Source organism: Gadus chalcogrammus, chromosome 4 (genome assembly GCF_026213295.1).
Source record: "Gadus chalcogrammus isolate NIFS_2021 chromosome 4, NIFS_Gcha_1.0, whole genome shotgun sequence".
Classification (NCBI taxonomy): domain Eukaryota; kingdom Metazoa; phylum Chordata; class Actinopteri; order Gadiformes; family Gadidae; genus Gadus; species Gadus chalcogrammus.
The window spans coordinates 30,417,309-30,439,618 of NC_079415.1; the positions used below are offsets into that span (position 1 = coordinate 30,417,309).

The following is a 22,310-nucleotide window of genomic DNA, read 5'->3' on the forward strand; positions in this document are numbered from 1 at the left end:
AGGTGCATTACGGTATCATTTTATATTGTTGTTGGACCGGAGTGGGGGAGTGGGAACGCATTCGTTCTATATTTCTGCATCCGGTACGTCACGGACTAGGCCACGTGTCTTGGCCCCATAACGCGGAAGCAAATCGCTCCTGTATGTTACCCTGCGCCACTGAGCAGTTTGTATAGGAATGAATGGGCGGCCAGTCCGTGGTCCATCCTTTATTATGTTCTTGCTCTGGCAGCATCTTTAGACGGATGAGGAAGCCGGAGCCAATACGTCATAGGCCACGCCTACTGGATACAAACGCAGCGCGGGAGTCAGATGAGGTCAGGAACGTATGGGCGTCCCGTTGCTAGAACACGGCAGCGCCAAACATTTCACTGACGACTGCTTCCTCAACTTGGGCCAATACAGAGCTGGACTTGCTCAACGTCTGAAAATCAAGTCTGGATCAGTACCAACTCTCCTCGGCTCAGCTACAAACCTCGAAAAAGTAAGTTAACTAACGCCATATCATTGTGTTGCTTTACTGTATATGTTTACCTTGTTAGCATTATAATGCTGCTTTAGCATTAGCGCTACAGCTAACAGCCAAGTTACTGTCGCTAATGTTACGGTAGATAGTATCAGTTATGTGTGTAAATCAATACCATGGACCCATTATAGAGAAAGGACAGTGGACTAATACATGGCCGCCCATTCATTCCTATAAATACACACACTGTAAGTCGAGTGTGCATCTCAGCAAGCATGGGGCATCACACGAGAATGGGCACAATTCAACAAAGGGGCTACAGGCACTGATCTCTACTGCTTGGATACCAAGGGAATGCAATGTTTAACAATGTCTGCTCATACTACAACAAACGAATACAACTGTATTCTACCGGCCACTGGACCGCAGTAGTTCTAGCGTTTTAGCCCCCTTCTACCCTCTTGTACTCCCAGATATAACTGGTTATTAATGGGCAAAAAAGTGTACCTGAAACGCACTATTATTCTGATTCAAATCAAAGGGTTATTAGCCGATTTCGGCGGAGCTTGATGTCATGGTATTGGGTTGTTGATATGAACTATAAAATATGTAAACAAATCAAGGATGTAATATCATTTCATAGAACTCATTTTAAGTATTAGGCTAATGTAATTCACTAAACATGCTTCTCTTGTATCTTCTTACAACTTGCACCTGGAATACATACAAGGTAAAAAATTTAGTACTGATTTTTCTTTGTTCTCTCTATGCAGGCCAGCTCATCAAGTGCTTACATTCACTAGCTTCTCTCAAGGGATGTTGCCTGCCAGACAGAAAACCTGGAAACGCATATTTATAGGCACAAAGCTGTCCTTAAAGTCTATGCAGCCCCATTTTAAAAGTGAAGGTGTGTACATTACTCATTGAGTATTTTTTTTCTTTGATTTGGTAGATTCTAGGCAGCATAAATTCTAGGCTGATGCTAGATTCTAACTGCGCTGGTCCTCTTTGGAAAAACATCAGGACCAGAGCCCTGCTAAAACACGAGTCAAACTTGGGAGTTGCATTTCAAAGATGGAATCAGCCAAGAGCCCAGAATGGTTTCAAGACAGATGCCACATGAGCTGGTTTATCATTCTCAAACATCAATAAATTCATAATGCATGCAATGTTAGCTGATCAGCTTAGAGGGAAGGACACGTTGTTGCTTTTTAGTGTCGAAATAGAATTGCGCTTCGCATCTCATGTCGTGATCAGATCATTTTGTGCTGGTGTTCGTTGAGTGTCCTTAACCTGGCCAACCACTTGAGCTTTGAGTCTAGGGAGGAGGGTGCTGGAGGAGACGTCCCTCTCCAAAACTGTGAATCTGTGTCTGCAGTACACATTTTAAACCCCCTGTGTCATTGTTGCGTACATTTAAATAGTTTCTTTCCCGTGTACAAATACACAATGCCTCCCTTTATGCAAATAATGTATCAAAACAATTACTTTTTCCTTTTTTTCTCCCTCTGCAGAAGACTGCGATGCCTTTGGAGACCGTAGCACTCAGCGTGGCGCCACATCAGAGAGCCTGGGTGTTGTCGCCCCTGGCTCCTCCCACATGTCCAATCACAGCGAGGAACTGCTGGTTAGCAGAATCAAGAAATATTTTGGCATTTTTCACTTGTAAATAGTTAATCGCTTTTTAGCCCACATTCAGATGTGAACTCATTCTTGCATGCGAGGGTCTTGAATCCAAAAAAAAAAATAGGCAAGACATTGAAATTGCAGGGCGTGCCAAGCCGCGACCGAACCAGCTTGGCGGTGTAAAAACGCCTAATCTGTCGGTAGTGGGGATTGAAAACTATTCTGTGAAAATGACAGAATATGTCTTTTGTTTGTTTCCTTCTTTATGTGAAAAGCAGCAGACCCCAGACACCATTTCAATCAAGCTTGAAGAGGATATTGGGGGAGGCTTGCCCGCTGGAGGTTAGTAATACACATTGCATCTATGCAAGAAAACAACCTTGATCGACTGAGAATGTACTTGATTCTACCTGCGCTAAAAAGCCTGATCCTCTTTGGAAAAGCATCAGGACCAGAGCCCTGCTAAAACACGAGTCAAACTTGGGAGTTACATTTCAAAGATGGAATCAGTGAAGAGCCCAGAAGGGTTTCAAGACAGATGCCACATGAGCTGGTTTATCATTCTCAAACATCAATAAATTCATAATGCATGCAATGTTAGCTGATCAGCTTAGAGGGAAGGACACGTTGTTGCTTTTTAGTGTCGAAATAGAATGGCGCTTCGCATCTCATGTCGTGATCAGATCATTTTGTGCTGGTGTTCGTTGAGTGTCCTTAACCTGGCCAACCACTTGAGCTTTGAGTCTAGGGAGGAGGGTGCTGGAGGAGACGTCCTTCCCCAAAACTGTGAATCTTTGTCAGCAGCTCACATTTTAAACCCTCTGTGTCAATGTTGCATACATTTAAAAAGTTTATTTTACGTGTAAAAATACACAATGCCTCCCTTAATGCAAATAATGTGTCAAAACAATTACTTTTTTACCTTTTTTTTCTCCCTCTGCAGAAGACTGCGATTCCTTTAGAGACCGTAGCAATCAGCGCAACGCCACCTCAGAGATTCTGGGTGAGGGCGCCCCTGGCTCCTCCCACATGTCCAGTCACAGCGAGGAACTGAAGATTCTGAGTGTCTACGGAAAAGGGGAGGGCCCACTGGCGGTGGACGGCCATGACACCCTCTTCACTGCGTCTGAAGTGGAGGCCCTGAACTCGCTGTCTGCGGACCACAGCGCGGCCAAGAGCCTGGAGCGCGGCGAGCGGCTGGACCGCCACGAGGAGCTGAGTGTCCAGGTTGGAAGTCGTCTTCTTATTCAGCATCCAAATGAGAGGCTTCCTTTGTTACAACTCCAGCACACACCCTTAGAAAGCACACACCTCTATGATTTAATGAGTCGTACGTGTAGCCTGGCTATTTCCAGACTCGTTGGTCTAGGGAAGCTGCTGTCATTTTCTTCAGCACAAGAGGCTTGATCAACTTGTTCAACTGACTCTGTACGCAAACGGCTGCTTGCCGTCGCTTCCCTGTCGTCATTGTGTTAATCCAGCCAATAGGGTGCCAGGGGGAAAAGCCAACTAGTTGATTGGCGCTGTCGCACCAAAATTGTACCGGGGTGAAAATTGTACCACCTACGTAATTCGCGTTCGAAACATTACGTCATCGTTCGACACGATTGTCCGTTGCTTCGCGCCCATGTTGCCAAAGAAGACTTTTTTTTTACTTTATATTTGTATTGTATTGAATTTAGCTAGTAAACTGAGTGTTTTAAAGTGTATCATAGTTTAGCTAGCTTGTGTTAATACACTCAGTTTACTAGCTAAATGCCATTAAACAATTAAATACAATGCAATTATAAAGTAAGCAACGCTAATAAATGTCATTTGTAAAATAAGTGTTATCTGCTTAATGTTATTTCGTCTTGTGACGCTCAATGAATGAGCGCGAATGTTTGTGAATATTCATGAACCTTCCCACGTCATTGTTCGTCCGTTGCCAGGCAGGTTTGGAAATTTCGAACACAGATTACGTAGGCGGTACACGTTTCGCCCCCCGGTACAATTTTGGTCTCAAAAAACAGTCTCAGCTTCTCCAAAAACGTATCGGAAGCAGAAAGATAAGAATTGCTCTTCTCCTGACCCTTATGAAGGGCGAATTCAAATCGCCGTCAGAACAGGTTGGGGGGACCCAGTCTATCGTAATTGGGGATTAACAACTATTCTGTGCAAATTAAAGGAAATGAAAATGTGTTTCCTTCTTTATGTGGAAAGCCGGAGACCCCGGACACCATTTCAATCAAGGTTGAAGAGGATATTGGTGGAGGCATGCCCGCTGTAGGTTAGTAATACACATTAGTAATACACAAGCAAACTGACCTACCAACTGAGAATGTACTCGATTCTAACTGCGCTGGTCCTCTTTTGAAAAGCATCATGACCGTCACCCTGCTAAAACACAAGGACTACTATACAGTTTATAGTAGAATGATTTAAATCTTCTTCATGACAGATGTCAGGAATGCTGAATCCGCTCTGATTCCCAGTATAACTACAGTATTGGTAAAGCAGGTGATCAGAAACCACAGATGACCTGGGTTGTTTTTTTATTACCTCCCCACATCCTTAAAAGGCGGAGACGTAGCGGTGCCTTCTCAGCTGACGCCTTTGACCCTTGACCCCCCCAAGGGGAACAAGGAAAAGGCAAGAAAGAATGTCAAAATATACTTCTTCCAATACACCAGTGTGTAAAAGTACATGCTGTATCCCTTTGTGCAAATAATTAATTAATACCATTACTTTCTCTCTTTGTTTCCTCTCTGAAGAAGACGTCAATGACATTAGAGACTGCAGCACGCAGCGCGGCGCCACCTCAGAGAGTCTGGGTGTGGACGCCCCTGGCTCCTCCCACATGTCAAGTCACAGCGGGGAGCTGCGGATCCTGAGCGTTTACGGACAAGGGGAGGGCCCACTGGCGGTGGCTGGTTGGTGGAAGGTTTCTCCCAACAATGCCAATATGATCGTACACATGAGGACCCGACCAGACGAGAAGCCGTACGGGTGTGACCAATGCACGAAGAGCTTCAGTCTAAGTGAACACCTGAAGGGCCACATGAAGACTCACACCGGGGAGAAACCCTACAGCTGTGACCATTTCAAAAAGCGCTTCGCTCGGCATGGCGACCTGAACGTCCACATGAGGACTCACTCCGGCGAGAAGCCCTACAGGTGTGACCAATGCCCGAAGCGCTTCAGTCAAACAAGCCACCTGAAGAGCCACATGATGACTCACTCCGGCGAGATGCCCTACAAGTGTGACCAATGCACGAAGCGCTTCAGTTGGACAAGCAGCCTGAAGACCCACATGAGGACTCACTCCGGCGAGATGCCCTACAAGTGTGACCAATGCACGAAGCGCTTCAGTCATGGCGGCAACCTGAAGAAGCACCTGAGGACTCACACCGGCGAGAAGCCCTACAAGTGTGACCAATGCACGAAGCGCTTCAGTGTGAAAGGCAACCTGAAGATCCACAAGAGGACTCACTCCGGTTAGAAGCCCTACAAGTGTGACCAATGCACGATGCGCTTCAGTCAGCAAGGCACCCTGAAGATCCACATGAGGACTCACTCCGGTTAGAAGCCCTGCCTGTTAGTGCATTGCAACGCCAGCTACAGCGACCCAAGCAATTTGAGTGTGCACATGCTTAAGCACACGGGCAATGGGGTGCTTTCACACAGGGTAACGGGGCGCTTTGATTGAGAGCTCTGTCCGGTATTTGTCGAAATTAATGCTTTTAGTTTTTCTTTTTATCAGGATTAAACACTTTCCAGCTTTTTGATTCGCTTTGTTTTCATTTTAGTAATTTGTCTGTGTGATAAAGAACTTATTTCTCTGACTCTTCTAACAGTAAAATATTAGGAAACGTTCACATCGTTGGTAAATACAAAGGAAACGTGAGGGGAGTATACCACGAACCTCGTTGAACATACCCAGCTTTTCTTGGGAAAACCTGGTTCGACAGAGACGCAACTCGCAGTCAGAGTTAAATGGTTCCACGACACTCACTTTAGATTCAATTAGTCAAACCAGGTTTTCCGCTTTAGGTTCAATGCACGTATTATTATGAATTCCTACGAGGAATTCAAGGTCCAAATCACAGCCAAGGGGAACACGGTTGCCCATAATATGGCTAGGGTAGCGTGCTGGCAATAAATAGCCGTCCGTGTTCATTCGTAAGTGAAAAGATTCTGCCTATTGTCTAAAAATATCATGTATCGTCATGCCTTTTACCCCCATAGATGTGGTGCCAGCACGCTCCTACGAACATGGGGCCAAGTCAAAAATAAATATTAAAATAATATTCAATGTGGTAAGTTGTAAGCATCCATTTGAATAATTTCAGGTGAATCTAGCCTATGATTTGCAATGGCCTAGGCTCCAACCTTTAGTCACATGTTGATTACCTGCGGCAAATAAAAAGAAATTTAATACGACTGGGAGGAAGACCGCTCCACCGCCCTTCACCACTTCGGAGGAGCTGGCTCTCGCCAATAACGAAGGTCGGCCGATGATGGTAGGAGTGGAAGGGGGGGGTGTCCTCTGACCCCACTGCCTCGACTTCAAAGGCCTTTGTAATGAGTATATTCATGTATTGGCAATGGACATCAATAATTGTCTTGGTAATCAAATTGTTGTGAAATGATTGAGTGTAAATTAATTGTCATTTTTAGTTGAAGGTACAAACATTAGTTTGGAGGAGCTGCTGACAATCAATCTCCAATCAGAGGTATATAACTATCAAAGCAAAGTGTCACGTACTCTTCTAAATGTTTAATTTCTGGACAGAATGTCCTATAATAGGTTTCCCTGATTCTTGCAGGAGACGGTCTCCCTGTGACTCCAGGGTGACTATGGAGGGGGTTTTTCTGAACAATTCTCACAGCTATAGTATGAATTTGTAGAATAAAAGATGCCTAGGCCTAATTGTGTCACACATAGCGGTTATGTGTATGAGGCTGATGGTGGATGCTGCTGAAGGTGAATGCTGCTGCTGGTGGCTGCTGCTGCTGGTGGCTTGAGCTGGCTGGTGCCGGATAACACTGCTGCTGCAGGTCGCTGCTGCTTGAGGCGATGGCTGCTTGAGCTGGCTGGTGGTGGCGAAGGATGGTGGTGTCGCCTTCTGCTGCTAGTGGTGGCGGCTTGTGCTGGCGACGGCTGTTGGTGGTGGTGGCGGCGGCGGCGACTGCTGCGATTGTTGTCCTTCCTTTCGACTTGATGCACTTTACTATCCTTAAAGGGACTCTGACCTTTGTTGCATTTGAGAATTACAGCACATTCAAATCATCCCGCCTTCCTCCAATGCCCCACCCCCTAAGCGTACAAAACTAAGCGTTATTTTTTACTGTAGTACTGTAGTACTGTAACGACCTCGCCGGTGACATAATGATGTCGAGTCATTAGTAGTTGAAGGTAGTTTTAATGAACCAAAACCAGGTCACTGAAACCCGTAACATTGTAACCAACGGCAGAAAACCGACACAAAACAAACCCCGGTTACCCCGGCAACCCCCAACACGGTCTCACTCGCGTGCAGGCCCCCACCCTCCTGTTCTTCCAAGGCCCTCCCCCAGCTGACCTAATGATTCGCCCCCACGCTGATTGACAAGAAGAACATTACAATACATACACATAGAACAACTGGCATAGCGGACAACGAAATATAATGTAACACATAACACACAAACTATATATATATATATATATATATATAGATATATATATATATATAATTTAGCAGGTGGCTCACTGTAATTTTATGGGCTTCGTGCGATACCGTTTTGAGGCCCCATGTTGAAGGACAGTGGTCCCACTGAGTATAGGAAAGGTGTATGAGCATTACAAACTGAGTAGCGGGACAACGTAGCGTCTGAGGCCGAAATGGGTCCCCTAATCGGACTGAGTGGTGCGGTTGGGTGCCAACGTTCTGGAGGTCTTCCTGTAGCTCCAGAGTAGCGGGACAACGTCGCGTCTGAGTCCGAAATGGGTCCCGTAATCGGACTGAGTGGTGCGGTTGGGTGCCAACGTTCTGGAGGTCTTCCTGTAGCTCCAGAGTAGCGGGACAACGTCGCGTCTGAGTCCGAAATGGGTCCCGTAATCGGACTGAGTGGTGCGGTTGGGTGCCAACGTTCTGGAGGTCTTCCTGTAGCTCCAGAGTAGCGGGACAACGTCGCGTCTGAGTCCGAAATGGGTCCCGTAATCGGACCGAGTGGTGCGGTTGGTTGCCAACGGTCTGGAGGTCCTGAGAATCATCCAGGGGAGCGGGACCACTTGGCTTCTGAGGCCGAATTGGGTCCCCTTGTCGGACTGAATGGTGCAGTTGGTGGCCAACAGTCTGGAGGTCTTCCTGAGGCTCCAGAGGAGGGTAACTCTGTGAGTCTGAGTCCGAGATGAGTCCCCTAATCGGACTGAATGGTGCAGTTTCAGTACGCCGTGGACCACTTTGGTCTGCCATCGTCAGTCGCTACGGTCGCTACTCGCTACTGTCTGCCGTGGAATCAAAACAAACCCTCTAGTTGAGGACGCGCCTTGATGACGCGGGCCCGAATGCGCCACAAGAAGCAGACGGAAAACCTTATATATCCATGCAGCAAACAGACAGGTCTGTCGGCCAATAAGGTCATTCGGTCCGAAGAATTTTATTGGTTGAAGTTTTCAATAAATATTATGAGAGTAAAATAATTGTTTGTTTTTACTCCTGGTGGGTCTGTCTTGCATATTAGAGTGTTATTACCTTATTAATACCAATTTAACCTTATCCAAAAAAAGTGTAAAAATGCAACAAAGGTAAGAGTCCCTTTAACCTCAGCCTGATGTTTGTGGAGTATTTTCTTTTTTTTATTAATAACTTATAATATTCCTCCCTGTTCCTTCACTTTGTTCTTGTTTAACAAGTTAGACATACACGCACACCTGTTTACACATTTGTTGTTCTTGTTCCACACATGACTAACATTGTTTTATTTATTGATACCCCCTGGCTCTACTTTGCTGTTCTTGTTCACTTACTGTATGTTTGCTTTGTTGTTCTTAGTCCTTGTTCCCACTTGTTTTTGGTTCCACAAGCCTCAGCCTGATATATCTGGCATCTCAAACACTGGGTCCAGCTTTACCATCGCCTATTCCTTTGCAGCGTGCAGATGTTAGGCAGTGGAATCTGCATTTGCTGCAGGGTTTCATAACCAGTGGTCCATTTTACTTGTCTGACCCATTGTTTAATAAAAAAATTCTTTCATTTGTTATTCTTATATGTGATACTTTGTGTTCGGCTTAGTCTTAAAAGTAGCATGGTTGTGTGGTCAGCTCCTGCCTTATCAGAAGAAGTTGCCTGGAAACTAAATGCTAAATGGACTGTTGCTACTCTGCTTTCTCCATCGCTCTCTGACCACGGGTACGTGAATCGGAATTACAAGCAAAATCAAGAAAATGTAATAATAATAATAATACGTTTAATTTAGAGGCGCCTTTCAAGACACCCAAGGTCACCTTACAGAGCATGTAGTCATCATAAATCGTTTAAAAAACAAGACATTGTGGAAAAAAAATAAATAAATAAACATAATAAATAAAAGATGTTTAAAAATATTTATATTTAGTCCAGTTGCGCTAAAATTAACATATTGAATCGTCTTTGATTTCAGAACAGATGTAGTAAGGTTAAGCCACTAAATTCAAAAGCCTAGTGCTACCCATGCTTACACGAACGTGAAGCTTACCTCAAACTTAAAAACGTATCTAAGTAGCTTGCAGTCGTCACCCTACCACTCCAAATGTAAAACTGACGTTTACAAATATGCAACAATGGTCAGAAAAGTACTTGTGTTTTTTAATTTATATTTACCATTCAATATTGCAATCGCTGCAGGCAGTCCCATTGAAGAACACGGCAGCGCGGCCTGTTTTTTAACTATACAGGCTTACATGAACCACGTGACCACCCTGCCGGCGAGATCAGAGAGTGTCGCAACTCTTCTCTCTCATGGCTCTGGCACAAGCCATCAGAGAATGTCTAATATGAGTAGACGGGCTCTGAAGCCATGGGCACAAGCCCCCAGGAAAACTGCATACTTCCGCAATCCACCAGTGCTCAGCGGCCAAGCCTGGTATTGCAGCTGTTTAAGCGGGCTGTGGACGGGTCCCTCAAATCATGGGACCTAGAAGTAGATATCTCCGTTCACTCCAATACAAGTGGGGAACAAGAATGTGTCTCCGCAAAAAATGTCTGGATATCAATCAAAGGCTCATAATTACCTTCATGCCATGTCCTAAAAAAATTTAAGTTTTTTCTTTTCAAAACGCAACCTCAAGCGTTTTATTAGCTGTTATCTCGCTGGGGAAGAGGGGTGTGCAGCTGAAAGGAGTCGTAGTGAAACAAATGGCATCCGAGAGGGCCTAGTTCAGTGCTTCGTTAACGTGTCCGATTTTTGGACTGGTTCATCTGCTGCTCAATAACTCTCACGGTCCTCTGCTTGCGATCATTGTGATTCATCATGTATTGATCCATTTATTCAAAAGATCCAAAGACAAAGAACAGGTGCATTACGGTATCATTTTATATTGTTGTTGGACCGGAGTGGGGGAGTGGGCACGCATGCGTTCTATATTTCTGCATCCGGTACGTCACGGCCTAGGCCACGTGTCTTGGCCATAGACATCATATAGGTAGACGCCCCCTTCGGCCTTGGGCGGCATAAATCGTCGGCGCCATCTTGGTACGGGAGTTATTTCGTCTTCGGAGTGAAGATGCCTACTTCATGCGCCGCTTGGGGGTGCACTACCGTCAGGACGATTCAAACGAGATCGCAAGGAATTACCTTTCACAAGTAAGACTAAACAATTGTTTCTATTTGTAATTGTAAAATTCAGTCATGTCACGTAGATCATGTGTTATGTTGAGAGCTTAGAGCTGTTGAGACAGCTAAGTTGCCGCCAGAATCAGACTATAGCTAGTCTAACGTGAAATGGACATGGTGAGCAAAGCCTTATTCTATCGTTCGTCAACAGGAGATAATATTGTCAAGAAATATAGGATATACAGTATATATATATATATATATATATATATATATATATATATATATATAATCTACCACTACTTGCTTGTGAGTAATTACAATGTATGTATAATGTAATTATATAGCATTTATGGTCGCGACGGAAAGCTGCGTTTCGGCTGAGCGACTGGCCTTCATTTCTCTCTGTGATGTATTTAAAAAAGGGACTAGATTAAAACAAAAAAAGGCTCAAAACATGCCACTGTATATGTAATGGTTCTACAATATATGATGGTGTCACGTAATGAATGAAACTACGGAAAAAATGTCACGATACTCTACATGCACCTGTGAGATGCACGTGCAGTCAGTCGCCGGCCGAAATTGACGTTTTAAACGTTATTTCTATTTAAATGTTTTTCTTTTTTAAAGATACATCTGTATTATGAATCTGACTGACTGGCTAGCTAACCTTTCTCGCAATTTTAAGGTTTCCCAAAGAGAAGCAGTTGAGGAGACAGTGGGAAGTGGCTGTGAAAAGGGAAGACTTTTCTGCCAATGAGAGGTCAATGCTCTGTAGCCAGCACTTTCAGCCGGAGGATTTTGACCGGACAGGCCAAATTGTCAGGCTCAGGGATGGAACTAAACCATCTGTGTTCAGTTTCCCAACACATCTCAAAAGAGTAAGTGCATCACTAAACTTGCTGAAAATGGTTTTTGTGTGTGTGTGTGTGTGTGTGTGTGTGTGTGTGTGTGTGTGTGTGTGTGTGTGTGTGTGTGTGTGTGTGTGTGTGTGTGTGTGTGTGTGTGTGTGTGTGTGTGTGTGTGTGTGTGTGTGGAATGATTTAGAATGAGATACACCTGTTCAAGTATTTTGTTCTTCGGTTTTAGAAAGTGCCAGCCAGGACTACACAAGCCTCAAGGAAGGCTGAAGCGAGCCTTGTAATTGACTGTTCTTTACAATCATTACAAGTCACTGAACCTTCACCTAACTACCTTGTGAGTATTTACACTAGCTATGCCCCAAAACAGCAGTGAGCATCATGGCATCATAAACATTACTCACTACTGTTTTGTCCTTTTTTACTAGGAACACATTTATGCATTGCCTCCATCTCCCACTCTTCTCAAGACTAGACTCAATGAAGCCCTGGCTAGGGTGGAGAGTCTTGAGAAAGAGATGAGGAACTCAAAGGCCCGAGAGCAGAGTGCGAAGAAAACAGTGCGTTGTCTTCTGGAGGACCTCAGGGGGAAGAACCTCATAAATGAAGAGCTGCAAGAGAGGCTTGACTTATACTCAGGTAACATTGAAATTAAACTTTGAATGTCAATTATATCTTAGGGCTGTAACCAAAGAAATACAACTGCAATAATGTGTTCAAATGCTTGGCTTGTCTGAATTTCATATATCAGACTTAAACTCCAAATACCTGACGTCTGTAATATGCCCCCATTCATAGTTTGAATAGCATCTGGCACAGACAAAAGCCAACAATCATAGTCTGATAGCTCTAGCTTCAAGACACACAATAGCCAGGTACCTTTGTTGGCAGGTGTTTATGGGCACCTGTTTAGAGCAATCAGTCATGGTTCCTGGCTTTTGTGCATCTTTAAGCTAGAGCTATTAAGTCAATGATTGTTGGCTTTGGTCTACAGCCACGACAAGATTACATTTTTCATTCATATGGCCTTGCCTGGAAATAAACACATTAGCCTATTGGTGTTTTCATAATGACATTCATACTCTTTCAGTCACTTACTAATTACTCTGTGCTATCTGCATTTCAGATCTTCCATTAGTGCTCCTGTCCAAACAGGGCCACGAGTACACTAAAGAGCAGAGGGAGTTTGCCCTCACTCTCCACCTGCACGGGCCCAAAGCCTACTCTTGCCTGAGAGAGTCTCTCCACCTCCACCTACCACATCCACATACATTGCAAAGGTATTTGCCATTACATTTAATTGCACTTTATTGATAGGAAATTACTGGTTCAAATACATTTGTATTATATTATTGCTACTTAATAATAACTACTTTTTCATTTGATAAAGGTGGATGATCTCTGTGGATTCCAAGCCTGGACTCAACACCATGATGCTGGACATGTTGAGAAGAAAAAGAGAGGAAGATCCAGTGAAGTATGGACGTGTGGCGCTCATGCTGGATGGCATGGCCATCAGGAAACATGTCCAGTACAGTCCACATTCCCAGAAAATGACCGGATTTGTGGACATGGGGGATGGCCTAAACGAGACAGATATTGCCACTGAGGCTCTGGTTTTTATGGTGGTTGGCCTACAAGGCCATTGGAAGGCTCCAATTGCCTACTACCTGACCAAGTCTCTGACGCCCGACACACAGAAGGTCCTGCTGGTACATGCGCTGGAGGCCCTGCATGAGCGTGGCATCCGGGTCATGTCCCTCACAATGGATGGCCATGCATCAAACGTAAGCATGTGCAACCAGCTGGGGTGCCAGCTAAAGGCCAACCCTTGTGAGCCTTTGAAAACATTTTTCCCCCATCCTGCGACTGGCGAGAGGGTGTTTGTCATGATGGACGCTTGCCACATGTTGAAGCTGGCAAGAAACATGCTGCAAGCGTACAGCCCAATCTGTAGCAGAACTGGCCTCATCAACTGGGACTACGTTGTTTGTTTGAACGATATTCAAACAAAGAATGGACTGCATGCTGCCAACAGGGTCACTGAAAAGCACATTCAGTTTGACTCACAGAAGATGAAGGTGTCCCTGGCTGCACAGACGCTGAGTCGCTCTGTGGCAGTAGCGCTCCGAACGCTGAGGGACCTGGGGTATCCACGCTTCACCCTCTCTCTAGCGACAGCCGAATTCATTGAGGTAAGACTAGATTCAAACATTGTTTTCTTATCAAAGGGTCCTGGCCATCTTCTTCATCTTCATCTTCATCTTCTTCCTTTCTATTTCCTAAACAATTTCTTTTAGATGATTGACAGGCTGTTTGACATTATGAACAGCCGCAATCCCCGTGCCAAAGGATTCAAAGCCCCCCTGGGATCTTTGAATTGGACAAGGAGTGTGGAACTCTTGTCCAGAGGCCGGGAGTACTTAATCAGTTTAGTGATGAAGGATGGAACTCCCCTTCATCGTTCAAAGAGGTATTTTAAATAGTGACTCTTCCATATGTGCATGCTCTGCTTATGCATGCATATGATGCTCTGTTCTCTTGTTCCGATCTTTTTGCTGTCTGCGGTTTTTCAGTTCATACAGGTGAATGTGGAAATGTCCATGAAATGTCCATCTACAACTTTCAAACTGACAAAACATTTTCTTTTTAAGGTACCTGTCTGTCATGGGGTTTGTCATCAACATTGACACCCTAATGCTGATGTGTCCTGAGCTGCTTCAGAGTCAGCAATATATCTGCACCTACCGGTTCAGCCAGGATCATTTGGAGCTCCTTTTCAACTCCATCAGGGCATCAGGTAAGGATCTCAGAAGTTTCTAAATTAATTAAATTGTCTTTCCAAAAAAGTCTTTGACGTCTGAAAAGAGTAAATATCGGTATTAAGTGTTGTGTGTTTTTGGTTTTTAGGGGGCTGGAACAACAATCCCTCCGCAGGCCAGTTCCAGGGCATCTTCCGCCGGCTCATGGTCCGATGTGGTGTCACACCGAGCACTTCAGGGAATGTGGCACCACAGGATGAGACCGTGTCTCTGTCGGCTGTAGAGATGTCCTCTCCCTCTGAAACGGAAGAGCTTGAGGTGCCCTTCGTGAATGTGTCTGCGTTGATTGGGGACCACAGCTACTTGCCAACCCGCTTTGGTGGCCTAGTGGAAAACGCACTGGTCTACATTGCAGGGTTTGTGGTGCGGCAGGTTTTGAGAAAGCTGTCCTGTGGTGAGTGCCGTGCTAGCCTGGTGACAGATGCTGCACGCGCATCTTTCGACGAGAGCTACCACCTGCTGACTCTGAAGAACAAAGGAGGGCTGATGATTCCTTCAGAGGGGACAGTGAAGGTGGTCAGGTCAGCAGAGCGGTTCATTCGCCAGCGTGCATCAGGGCAAGCTGTCAGTGTGTCTGTGATCCAGCAGTTTGTCCGGGCTGACATCTGGACAGATGATGTGTTTCTCCTCAAGGAGCACATTCAGGACACACAATTTGGCATTGAAAACCACCACTTTGCACTGTTGTCCTTGGTTGTGTCTGTATTTCACAAAATCAGGCTGCACCACATTGCAAAACTGAGCACGCTGCAATTACAGACTGGCAACAGTCGAAAAAAGCTCAGCAAGACTATACTTTTTAAAGGGTTCTAGCCTAGATTAAATTATTATATAATATATTGTGGCGACTCCTACCCCTGGGGAGTCTGGGTAATGGGGTATTCATAACGTTGTTTGGGGAAAAGGCGGTTTATTGTCTTTAGATAAGTTGTTTATGTTATTAGGTTAAGTGGGGTTAACGGGTTTGGGGTCTCTATTGTTTGTGTGTTTATTGTGTGTAGTGTTGTCGGCAACCATTACCCGGAGTCGTATGTCCGTCGGTCAGGTGTGCCGTGTTTTCTGTTATGTGTGCGTGTTTGAATAAAGGCAGCTCTCGGGGTCGTGCGGTGTATTGAGGCACGAGAGTTGCGCCGCCATTTAAACCTGGGCTCCCGTCTCGTCTTTCCCGCGCTGCTCGCCACAATATATTGTGTGAAATTATATATTGTGTCAATTGCACTGCATAGATGTGAAAATGTTATGAGCATGATTGTATATTATGTCAAATGTACAAATATATATATTATATATTATGAATATATACCTATACTTAAAATATATTATATTGTTTCACATATTATATATATCATATATTATTCCATTGCACATTATACTGAGTCATTATATTATATTGTATTATATATATGCTATGTTATTTATATTACAGTTCAACTATTGAGATGTGTATGTATATATTGAGATGTGTATATTTTTACTGCTATAGAATATATATATATATTCTCTTATAATATATATAATATATTTCTCTTAATGATGGTCAATACGTAGTAACTAAAGAAGCACTATTTCGATAGTTCATAGATCTTCTCAGTATTTTCAAAGTGCACGGGCTGTGCAAGAAAAGTGAGCGTTTATCATAGACCCATGCACATGTATGACTGGCGATTTAACTAGCGAGATTCAAAGTAACGTAGAGGCAAATCTTTTTCACACACTTCACGTAGAGCATAAACCCTTGAATACTCCATGAAATTGGTTGCGAAATGTAAAAGGTTATCGTGATTTTTATCCTGATAAACCGCAGCTCCTGGCAACTTGCGCTTGTTTTGACGCGTCTGACAGACCTCTGGCTTCAGAGAGCTCCCGTACCAATATGGCGGCGCCGCGTTTCGCCTAGGCAACGGGCTGAAGCAGTGGAGGCGGCGTCTACCTATATGATGTCTATGGTCTTGGCCCCATTACGCGGAAGCAAATCGCTCCTGTATGTTACCCTGCGCCACTGAGCAGTTTGTATAGGAATAAATGGGCGGCCAGTCCGTGGTCCATCCTTTATTATGTCCATGCTCTGGCAGCATCTTTAGACGGATGAGGAAGCCGGAGCCATTACGTCATAGGCCACGCCTACTGGATACAAACGCAGCGCGGGAGTCGGATGAGGTCAGGAACATATGGGCGTCCCGTTGCTAGAACACGGCAGCGCCAAACATTTCACTGACGACTGCTTCCTCAACTTGGGCCAATACAGAGCTGGACTTGCTCAACGTCTGAAAATCAAGTCTGGATCAGTACCAACTCTCCTCGGCTCAGCTACAAACCTCGAAAAAGTAAGTTAACTAACGCCATATCATTGTGTTGCTGTACTGTATGTGGTTACCTTGTTCGCATTATAATGCTGCTTTAGCATTAGCGATACAGCTAACAGCCAAGTTACTGTCGCTAATGTTACGGTAGATAGTATCAGTTATGTGTGTAAATAAATACCATGGACCTATTATAGAGAAAGGACACTAAGGACACACTAATACATGGCCGCCCATTCATTCCTATAAATACACACACTGTAAGTCGAGTGTGCATCTCAGCAAGCATGGGGCATCACACGAGAATGGGCACAATTCAACAAAGGGGCTACAGGCACTTATCTCTACTGCTTGGATACCAAGGGAATGCAATGTTTAACAATGTCTGCTCATACTACAACAAACGAATACAACTGTATTCTACCGGCCACTGGACCGCAGTAGTTCTAGCGTTTTACTGATGAGGAGATTGACCTGTTAAACTCATCCTAAATACATATGGTGAGTTCCAGGTAACCCGTGTTTTCGCCCCCTTCTACCCTCTTGTACTCCCAGATATAACTGGTTATTAACGGGCAAAAAAGTGTACCTGAAACGCACTATTATTCTGATTCAAATCAAAGGGTTATTAGCCGATTTCGGCGGAGCTTGATGTCATGGTATTGGGTTGTTGAGATGAACTATAAAATATGTAAACAAATCAAGGATGTAATATCATTTCATAGAACTCATTTTAAGTATTATGCTAATGTAATTCACTAAACATGCTTCTCTTGTATCTTCTTACAACTTGCACCTGGAATACATACAAGGTAAAAAATTGAGTACTGATTTTTCTTTGTTCTCTCTACGCAGGCCAGCTCATCAAGTGCTTACATTCAGCAGCTTCTCTCAAGGGATGTTGCCTGCCAGACAGAAAACCTGGAAACGCATATTTGTAGGCACAAAGCTGTCCTTAAAGTCTATGCAGCCCCATTTTAAAAGTGAAGGTGTGTACATTACTCATTGAGTATTTTTTTTCTTTGATTTGGTAGATTCTAGGCAGCATAAATTCTAGGCTGATACTAGATTCTAACTGCGCTAAAAAGCCTGGTCCTCTTTGGAAAAGCATCATGACCAGCGCCCTGCTAAAACACGAGTCAAACTTGGGTGTTGCATTTCAAAGATGGAATCAGCCAAGAGCCCAGAATGGTTTCAAGACAGATGCCACATGAGCTGGTTTATCATTCTCAAACATAAATGAATTCATAATGCATGAATGTTAGCTGATCAGCTTAGAGGGAAGGAGACGTTGTTGCTTTTTAGTGTCGAAATAGAATGGCGCTTCGCAGCTCATGTTGTGATCAGATCATTTTGCGCTGGTGTTCGTTGAGTGTCCTTAACCTGGCCAACCACTTGAGCTTTGAGTCTAGGGAGGAGGGTGCTGGAGGAGACGTCCCTCTCCAAAACTGTGAATCTGTGTCTGCAGTACACATTTTAAACCCCCTGTGTCATTGTTGCGTACATTTAAATAATTTCTTTCCCGTGTACAAATACACAATGCCTCCCTTTATGCAAATAATGTATCAAAACAATTACTTTTTTTCTCCCTCTGCAGAAGACTGCGATGCCTTTGGAGACCGTAGCACTCAGCGTGGCGCCACATCAGAGAGCCTGGGTGTTGTCGCCCCTGGCTCCTCCTCCCACATGTCCAGTCACAGCGAGGAACTGGTGGTTAGCAGAATAAAGAAATATTTTGGCATTTTTGCACTTGTAAATAGTTAATCGCTTTTTAGCCCACATTCAGATGTGAACTCATTCTTGCATGCGAGGGTCTTGAATCCAAAAAAAAAATAGGCTGGCAAGACATTGAAATTGCAGGGCGTGCCAAGCCACGACCGAACCAGCTTGGCAGTGTAAAAACGCCTAATCTGTCGGTAGTGGGGATTGAAAACTATTCTGTGAAAATGACAGAATATGTCTTGTGTTTGTTTCCTTCTTTATGTGGAAAGCAGCAGACCCCAGACACCATTTCAATCAAGCTTGAAGAGGATATTGGTGGAGGCTTGCCCGCTGGAGGTTAGCAATACACATTGCATCCATGCAAGCAAACAACCTACCAACTGAGAATGTACTCGACTCTAACTGTGCTGGTCCTCTTTTGAAAAGCATCATGACCGTCACCCTGCTAAAACACAAGGACTACTATACAGTTTATAGTAGAATGATTTAAATCTTCTTCATGACAGATGTCAGGAATGCTGAATCCGCTCTGATTCCCAGTATAACTACAGTATTGGTAAAGCAGGTGATCGGAAACCACAGACGACCTGGGTTGTGTCTTTATGACCTCCCCACATCCTTAAAAGGCGGAGACTTAGCAGTGCCTTCTCAGCTGACGCCTTTGACCCTTGACCCCCCCAAGGGGAACAAGGAAAATGCATAATAAACAAAAAGACGTTAGAAAAAATATACTTCTTCCAATACACCAGTGTGTAAAAGTACATGCTGTATCCCTTATGTGCAAATAATTAATTAATACCATTACTTTCTCTCTTTGTTTCCTTTCTGAAGAAGACGGCAATGACATTAGAGACTGCAGCACGCAGCGCGGCGCCACCTCGGAGAGTCTGCGTGTGGACGCCCCTGGCTCCTCCCACATGTCAAGTCACAACGGGGAGCTGCGCATCCTGAGCGTTTACGGACAAGGGGAGGGCCCACTGGCGGTGGATGGTTGGTGGAAGGTTTCTCCCAACAATGCCAATATGATCGTACACATGAGGACCCGACCAGACGAGAAGCCGTACGGGTGTGACCAATGCACGAAGAGCTTCAGTCGGAAAGGCAACCTGAAAATCCACATGAGAACTCACACCGGGGAGAAGCCCTACAGGTGTGACCAATGCACGAAGAGCTTCAGTCGGAAAGGCCACCTGAAAATCCACATGAGGACTCACTCCGGCGAGAAGCCCTACAAGTGTGACCAATGCACGATGCGCTTCAGTCAGAAAGTCACCCTGAAGATCCACATGAAGACTCACACCGGGGAGAAACCCTACAGCTGTGACCATTGCAAAAAGCGCTTCGCTCGGCATGGCGACCTGAACGTCCACATGAGGACTCACTCTGGGGAGAAGCCCTACAAGTGTGACCAATGCACGATGCGCTTCAGTCAGAAATGCACCCTGAAGACCCACATGAAGACTCACTCCGGCGAGAAGCCCTACAGGTGTGACCAATGCCCGAAGTGCTTCAGTCTGAAAGACCACCTGAAGACCCACATGTGGACTCACTCTGGGGTGAAGCCCTACAAGTGTGACCAATGCACGATGCGCTTCAGTCAGAAATGCACCCTGAAGATCCACATGAGGACTCACTCTGGGGAGAAGCCCTACAAGTGTGACCAATGCACGATGCGCTTCAGTGTGAAAGGCAACCTGAAGATCCACATGAGAACTCACACCGGCGAGAAGCCCTACAGGTGTGACCGATGCACGAAGCGCTTCAGTCAGACAAGCCACCTGAAGAGCCACATGAAGACTCACCCCGGGGAGAAACCCTACAAGTGTGACCGATGCACACAGGGCTTCAGTCAGACAAGCCACCTGAAGATCCACATGAAGACTCACACCGGGGAGAAACCCTACAAGTGTGACCGATGCACAAAGGGCTTCAGTCTGAAATGCACCCTGAATATCCACATGAGGACTCACTCCGGGGAGAAGCCCTACAAGTGTGACCAATGCACGAAGGGCTTCAATGAGAAAGGCAACCTGAAGATCCACATGAGGACTCACTCCGGCGAGAAGCCCTACAAGTGTGACCAATGCACGATGCGCTTCAGTCAGCAAGGCACCCTGAAGAACCACATGAGGACTCACTCCGGTTAGAAGCCCTGCCTGTTAGTGCATTGCAACGCCAGCTACAGCGACCCAAGCAATTTGAGTGCACATGCTCAAGCACATGGGCAATGTGGTGCTTTCACACAGGGTAACGGGGCGCTTTGATTGAGACCTCTGTCCGGTATTTGTCGAAATTACTGCTTTTAGTTTTTCTTTTTATCAGGATTAAACACTTTCCAGCTTTTTGATTCGCTTTGTTTTGCTTTGTTTTCATTTTAGTAATTTATGTCTGTGTGATAAAGAACTTATTTCTCTGACTCTTCTAACAGTAAAATATTAGGAAACGTTCACATCGTTGGTAAATACAAAGGAAACATGTGAGGGGAGTATACCACGAACCTCGCTGAACATACCCAGCTTTTCTTGGGAAAACCTGGTTCGACAGAGACGCAACTCGCAGTCAGAGTTAAATGGTTCCACGACACTCACTTTACATTCAATTAGTCGAACCAGGTTTTCCGCTTTAGGTTCAATGCACGTATCATGAATTCCTACGAGGAATTCAAGGTCCAAATCACAGCCAAGGGGAACACGGTTGCCCATAATATGGCTAGGGTAGCGTGCTGGCAAAAAATAGCCGTCCGTGTTCATTCGTAAGTGAAAAGATTCTGCATATTGTCTAAAAATATCATGTATCATCATGCCTTTTACCCCCATAGATGTGGTGCCAGCACGCTCCTACGAACATGGGGTCAAGTCAAAAATAAATATTAAAATAATATTCAATGTGGTTAGTTGTAAGCATCCATTTGAATAATTTCAGGTGAATCTAGCCTATGATTTGCAATGGCCTAGGCTCCAACCTTTAGTCACATGTTGATTACCTGCAGCAAATAAAAAGAAAACCATTAATACGACTTGGAGGAGGACCGCTCCACCGCCCTTCACCACTTCGGAGGAGCTGGCTCTCGCCAATAACAAAGGTCGGCAGATGATGGTAGGAGTGGAAGGGGGGGGTGTCCTCTGACCCCACTGCCTCGACTTCCAAGGCCTTTGTAATGAGTATATTCATGTATTGGCAATGGACATCAATAATTGTCTTGCTAATCAAATTGTTGTAAATGAATTGTCATTTTTAGTTGAAGGTACAAACATTAGTTTGGAGGAGCTGCCGACAATCAATCTCCAATCAGAGGTATATAACTATCAAAGCAAAGTGTCACGTATTCTTCTAAATGTTTAATTTCTGGACAGAATGTCCTATAATAGGTTTCCCTGATTCTTGCAGGAGACTGTCGCCCTGGAGTCTCCAGGGCGACTATGGAGGTGATTTTTCTGAACAATTCTCACAGCTATAGTATGAATTTGTGGAATAAAAAATGCCTAGGCCTAATTGTGTCACTGACATAGCGGTTATGTGTATGAGGCTGATGGTGGATGCTGCTGAAGGTGAATGCTGCTGATAGTGGATGCTGATGGTGGCTGCTGCTGCTGGTGGCTTGAGCTGGCTGGTGCCGGATAACACTGCTGCTGCTTGAGGCGATGGCTGCTTGAGCTGGCTGGTGGTGGCGAAGGATGGTCGTGTCGCCTTCTGCTGCTAGTGGTGGCGGCTTGTGTTGGCGACGGCTGTTGGT

General features: G+C 44.9%; 2 protein-coding genes across 7 annotated transcripts; both read left to right on the top strand.

The window, feature by feature from the left end:
* The first annotated feature begins 18 nt into the window (after positions 1-18).
* Positions 19-21,557, top strand: LOC130380445 (zinc finger protein 431-like). Of its 6 annotated transcripts, none has more exons than XM_056587655.1 (7): positions 19-484; positions 1,240-1,373; positions 1,981-2,093; positions 2,368-2,434; positions 3,036-3,319; positions 4,295-4,361; positions 19,409-21,557. In XM_056587655.1, exons 2-7 carry the CDS (start codon positions 1,283-1,285, stop codon positions 20,722-20,724), a joined length of 1,938 nt encoding a protein of 645 aa, XP_056443630.1. In that variant the 5' UTR covers positions 19-484; positions 1,240-1,282; the 3' UTR covers positions 20,725-21,557. The 6 variants fall into 6 exon arrangements, with proteins under 6 accessions (XP_056443630.1, XP_056443632.1, XP_056443635.1 ...); XM_056587657.1 differs by having other exon boundaries at positions 2,371-2,434; XM_056587660.1 differs by lacking the exons at positions 19-484; positions 1,240-1,373; positions 1,981-2,093; ... (1 more) ...; positions 3,036-3,319; positions 4,295-4,361 and adding exons at positions 16,541-16,879; positions 17,711-17,844; positions 18,453-18,568; positions 18,847-18,913.
* Positions 4,813-5,846, top strand: LOC130380472 (zinc finger protein 431-like). The gene has a single exon (XM_056587697.1). It carries the CDS (start codon positions 4,932-4,934, stop codon positions 5,571-5,573), a length of 642 nt encoding a protein of 213 aa, XP_056443672.1. The 5' UTR covers positions 4,813-4,931; the 3' UTR covers positions 5,574-5,846.
* Positions 21,558-22,310: the final 753 nt, after the last annotated feature.

What these genes read in the sequence shown, in the direction of transcription:
- LOC130380445 (XM_056587655.1), top strand. Translation starts at nt 1,283, where the DNA reads ATGTTGCCTGCCAGACAGAAAACCTGGAAACGCATATTTATAGGCACA. An exon ending in GCCCCATTTTAAAAGTGAAG is followed by an intron (nt 1,374 to 1,980) that starts GTGTGTACATTA and finishes CTCCCTCTGCAG; the next exon opens with AAGACTGCGATGCCTTTGGA. An exon ending in GGGAGGCTTGCCCGCTGGAG is followed by an intron (nt 2,435 to 3,035) that starts GTTAGTAATACA and finishes CTCCCTCTGCAG; the next exon opens with AAGACTGCGATTCCTTTAGA.
- LOC130380472 (XM_056587697.1), top strand. Translation starts at nt 4,932, where the DNA reads ATGTCAAGTCACAGCGGGGAGCTGCGGATCCTGAGCGTTTACGGACAA.